The 5685-nt window shown below is 38.6% G+C and overlaps 2 protein-coding genes across 2 annotated transcripts; one reads left to right on the top strand and one right to left on the bottom strand.

Moving 5' to 3' along the window:
* The first annotated feature begins 402 nt into the window (after positions 1 to 402).
* Positions 403 to 2493, top strand: SARC_00470 (hypothetical protein). Its single transcript, XM_014305860.1, has 3 exons — positions 403 to 476; positions 1590 to 1696; positions 2104 to 2493. Exons 1-3 carry the CDS (start codon positions 419 to 421, stop codon positions 2248 to 2250), a joined length of 312 nt encoding a protein of 103 aa, XP_014161335.1. The 5' UTR covers positions 403 to 418; the 3' UTR covers positions 2251 to 2493.
* Positions 2494 to 3472: 979 nt separating this feature from the next.
* On the bottom strand, positions 3473 to 5599 carry SARC_00469 (hypothetical protein; the record flags this gene model as incomplete). Its single annotated transcript, XM_014305859.1, has 4 exons — positions 3473 to 3719; positions 3962 to 4091; positions 5187 to 5312; positions 5582 to 5599. The coding sequence occupies 4 exons, from the start codon at positions 5597 to 5599 to the stop codon at positions 3490 to 3492; spliced, it is 504 nt and encodes a 167-aa protein (XP_014161334.1). The 3' UTR covers positions 3473 to 3489.
* Between the last annotated feature and the right edge of the window lie 86 nt (positions 5600 to 5685).

The raw sequence follows: 5685 nt of genomic DNA, 5'->3' as shown, positions 1-5685 counted from the left end.
TATATATATAAATATATATATATATATATAATTATATATATATATATATATATATAATATAATATATATATATATATATATACATATATATATTTGTATACATATCATATTATGGAAGCAGGCTAGCAAGGAATTATGCACACATACATACATATGATGTATATGAATAAATACATATACACATACATACAAGCATACATGCTTACATGCTTACGTACATACATAAATACTTATTTATGTATATATATTTTTAAACGTATGAATGAGTAAGGATACATACATTTTTTGTATATGTTTATTCATACTTTTTAATATGAAAATATGTGTTTTAAACTTATCTTTTTTTGTGTCATATACACCTAAAAGTATATTATACTTATTTTCTGCTTACCCCTTTGTTTCAGGTTCTATATACAAAATGGCACAAGCAGCGCAAAAAGCAGCCCAACAGGCAGCCCAATTGGTTACCAAGAACAGTATGTCTCAACCATGTGCCCCATTTTCTAGGTCATAATCGTGTGCATACACCTGCCAATCCTGGATTAATACATATTCATACATATAATTGGGAGTATATAGCTCTTTTTTTGTTTTATTCTAGTAATATATTTTATGTAAGTGTATATGTGTATATATTTGCAAGAGTTTATGTATATGTATTGTGTGTTTATGTGTATGTATATATGTATGTGTACGTGTACGTAAAAACATAAATATATATTTATATGTATGTACATCTATATTTGTATAGTTATATTTTGTTATTTATCTCTAGATCTACATACATCTATATCTTTATATCTCTACATACATATGTCATATACGGATCTTACACACACACATATATTTATATATATATGTTTATATATCTATATATGTTTATATATATATATATATATCTATATCTATATACACACACATACATATATTTATTATTTTTAAATATATATGTAAATGTATACGTATGTTAGTCTAATTTTTACTTGACGAGAAGATATCCAGATATTTCACCTGCTATTATTTCACGTTTGCCGCACCATTTTTTTATCCGTGTTCTTGATGGTGTTTTCCGTTAAATTTCAATCGAAAGTTTCAATCTCCGCTTGTTTCTACTTAGGCACTGCCTTGACACCTTTTATGTGAAGTGTTTGAAATGTTCAGTCTTCTATTTATAGAGCCAACATCGTCTGCCCTGCTTTCCTACTAGCCTTGTACTATTTCAAATTAAAGCTGTATTGTTTTGTTTCGAGTACGCCATCCTTACTGCCCGTTTGATGCCCTACATTATGTTAAAGCCTTAGTTTAATCGTATTTTCCCTGAGAGCTTTCCCATGTATTTAGGTATTTGAGATGCATATCTATGAGAGACTGCGATTTTATCAGTTCATGCATCCGAACCATACCTCGTTTAACCTTAGAATGAATTAAGTATACGTGGCCATTCCAGTAGTATATATATGTATATATCATAACGCATACACACATATATATATATATTATGTGTGTGTGGTGTGTATGTATTTATATATGTATATTATGTACATATATGGATATTACTCACACCTTTGCGTACAACTGCGATATATCAGGTGCTCCTATTACTAGCAGGGTCGCGCGCGCATGGCCTGCCATCAAGACTGAGCTAGGTCCCCCCGCCATGGACACTTGGCCCCAGGCAAAGACCGCTGGTCTGAAGGTATGATGTTTATACTAGAAACGGTATATATAAACACACTTGCAAGCGCGAATGTGGGTTGATCATCATAGTAGAAAGTGTGGTCTGATGTGAGGTTGTTTAAAGTAGAGTCTGGTTTAGTGCTATGTAGTTTATAGTAGGATGTGACGTGTACATATTTCGGCTTCTAACGGCGCCGTATATTCCTGGCAAAAGGTACTGAGATGTCTTGCTCATGCATTCATACATTATTGTATTGTACATTTAACGTCAAATCGGACTGCCCGTCGAGACCACACTCTTGCGTAGGCCATGTGCCGAAGGTATGATCCTTAAACAAGCCCGTGTATGTGATATTTGTACATAACAGAATTACCCACAGATTCACTGACACAGTCCTGTATCTTATATGTCATTACCCCTGACAGCTCATCGAGTCCGCCAAGAACAAAGACTATCTAAACTGCACCGTCAAAACTGCTCTCACCAACACCATGCTGGTAGCCGAGATCGGCTGCTGGTTCTTTGTTGGCGAGATCATTGGTCGGGGCTCATTAATCGGTTACAGTGTCTGATTTTTGGAGAAGTACGACATGAACACGTAGCCATGGACTATCCGAGTCGAACCTTGAATAAAATAGGGACTCCCGCCAGCTTGTTCGAAACATTGTGTCATGCATTCGGTAACTTTGGTAGTGTCCTAACCCTCTACCACGAGGAGATGGGCTGATAGGCTATCAAGGAATAGTCATAAATCATACTGTACTGTATGTGTGCATTTGTTAGAAGAAATGGGAACCCATCCCTCTTATACTGGGTGCTTGTCATATGAATTCATGTCATTGATGTTTTCGCTATCGAAACTTAATCGAATACCCAGTGAGACATGTCCGCATATTTAAGAGTTCATATTGAGCTCTAGTTCGATATATTTATTTATTTTGTGGCGTTTACTATTGAAGACTAGTGCTGGCTAGTCGACCATGTTATGCGGGGTTGCAGTTGTATAGAGGTGATCATAAACTCACGCATTTATACATATCTACATACGCACACCTCCTTATTGATGCAAGAACACACTGATGTAGATGTGTATCATATCTGCTACACCTATCACACTCATCTGAAGCATAGGCGACAAGATTAGCTGCGTGTGGATACTATCAAATGCCTATATTCAATCTTCAACCGGCATGAACACATTGACTATCAACCGCTCCAACTTCATATACCGCGAGTGCGTTCCCCACGTCTACTGTAGCAAACCGTTGGCAGGTATCTGGTAATAGAACTTGCAATATCACTCAAAGGAAACGGTTCGCATGCACCCATCCTCGGTCACCATCCATCACGTACAGTGAAGTATCTGCTGTGGCCACAATTCCAAGTTCATGTGCCAGAGCTGTATCCAGAACTCACGCCCCGCACTAGGAAAACACCTAAACCCTAGAACCTTAAAACCCCGATTCCATGTTCAAGTGCCAGAACTCTATCTAGAACATATGCCCCGCACTACCTGAGAACCCCTAAACTCTAAAACTCCAAACCTTAAACCCCAATTCCAAGTTCAAGTGCCAGAGCTCTATCCAGAACACACGTCATGCACTGCCTGAGAACCCCTAAACCATATAACCCTAAACCTTAAACCCCAATTCCAAGTGCAAGTGCCAGAACTCTATCTAGAACACACGCCCCGCACTGCCTGACGTAGTAACCAGACGCACTTTAACATAGCGAACAGATACATCCGGTTTCATGAAGAGAACGTACACTGAACCCGTCTTGCTGGCCTATCACTTCATATAACACTCTGATCACTCATCCTCCTCGAAGGACAGAAGCGACGTATTCTTTATTTTCTTGACTTTGCTGCGCTTTTTCGGGTCGACCGTAGCCTTGCTATCCCTGGGTTTCCTCGTCCCAACAGCCGTTGCTTCAGCAGTGGTTTTGATCTTTTTCGCCTTGGGCCTCCTGAATTTCACACCCCCCTCTCCGTCTGTATCACTTTCCCGAATTTCATGCTCATCCGCGCTGGCTTCCCTTACTACCAATAGGTGTATGCACAGAGTTACTACATACATTGTTATATGCACCTAAATACTACGCAAGTATATTGTACACAACTAGCCAATCACCGATGCCGAAAATGACTCCACACCGCGCATGCGTGCTCAGAAGTTGAACACTCTGATTTCACATATATAGCACAGTTTACACACATACATCTGGTACATTATAAAAGGTTTGCTATTCGATACAATGAGATAAACACTGACAGACACATACCATCTTCTGTGCCGGTGCGTTTGCGGATGTGGGTTGTCTGCGGCTCATCGTCCGGGTCTTTGCCGTCTTTGACAGCCTGTGCTTGATCGGCACTCAGATCACCCGCCTTCAATTGTACCACAAGTGGTGCCTGTGAGGATGTACAGCATTAGAGAGTGGAGACACAGGGGCATGGGATGATGGGCAAATGATAGTCGTGAGGTAATATGTATACGAGGAATCTGACGAATAGCGTTTGAAACGTGCTCACGTACACATACACAAATAGACGCATGGAGAAGTATATAATTTATACCCACGAGCATACAGATTCGTGTACAGATAGGCTTACAAGTGTATTTGCCATCAATGCGCCTATAAAGTTGCGATTGCTTTTACGTAGTCGTAATAGAAGTTATAAACAATATGATAGCCTGGTGTACAACATATCTACACTGGTGATTTCAATGATATAGGCGTGCATCGTAGAAGCCAGGTAAGACTATCAAACATTTTCTTCTTCAGACATTTACACATATAGCGTTTATGGTCGTATAGGTTCTACTTCTGGACACGTGGAATTCATCTAATGTGTATTGCGAAGAAGTATCCATTTGCTTACATAGCAACACTTTGATACGAAGTAAGTTCAAATATCGCGTATGTCAAATAATACCGTACACACACATACACACACACACATATATATATATATATATATATATATATATATATATATACATGTATTATATTGCGAACATGTACGAATTTACTAGTGACTGACTCAGACGTGATGGGTGAAGACATGCATATGTATCCGTGGTCAGGTTAACATACCAGTCACTATAGACGCAAAACCCAAAAGCATTGTATTCACAAGCGGCAGTATGAGACGATACCCTGATAACAGCAGGTATACCACACACAGATAAAGCAATACTACTATACAAGTATGATCTAATTATGCTGAATGTTGAATAGCGATAGGGCCATAGCATTAATTGCCCATACTGGTCATACATCAGGCCCATGTAAACCAATCCGAACATTAACAGATGCGACCGACAGATAGATGACTTCGGTGTTTTGACCGTACGTAGTGATGAATAGTTGCCAATAGTTGCCATCTCGCTATATCTTTCATATTCATCGGCAATTGTTTTTATCGTACGTACAATAGATGCGTATTGTATTCCATATACATGTCTAAAGACTTGTCTCAGCGAACACACTCGTTTCCGCCTACCTCATCTTCCAGATTGGGATCTTCCCTATCATCATCTTTCGACCTCTGGAGATCAGCTTTCCTCTGACGATCCGCTAATATTTTCGGGTCGTGTTTCTGTTGCAAAGCCACTAGGAAGGCCGGGGCCTACGGAAAACGGAGACAGATATATATTGCAGAGTACAGCAAGATTAATGTGATGTAATTTCTCTGGAAAAAAAATGTGGTGAACTCTAAACAATACTCAAAGCGCGATCTATTTACTTTTTCATAATGTTGCGTTTTATCTATTCAAACCTAACGAAGTAAACAACCGAATGCGATATTATTCAGATAGGGGATAGTGCATTGTATTTTATTGAAGATTAGCAGTAAATTGAAATCAATCACCATGAACCAGCCACGAACTTACAGACAAAGTAATCTACAAACATGAATATATATTTACACAGTAACACACACAGACACAGATACATACATGCATACATGCATGCATACATACATACATACACACACACAC

The sequence above is a fragment of the Sphaeroforma arctica genome, assembly GCF_001186125.1.
Source record: "Sphaeroforma arctica JP610 unplaced genomic scaffold supercont1.14, whole genome shotgun sequence".
Lineage (NCBI taxonomy): Eukaryota > Ichthyosporea > Ichthyophonida > Sphaeroforma > Sphaeroforma arctica.
This window is presented reverse-complemented; position numbering and strand designations above follow the sequence as displayed.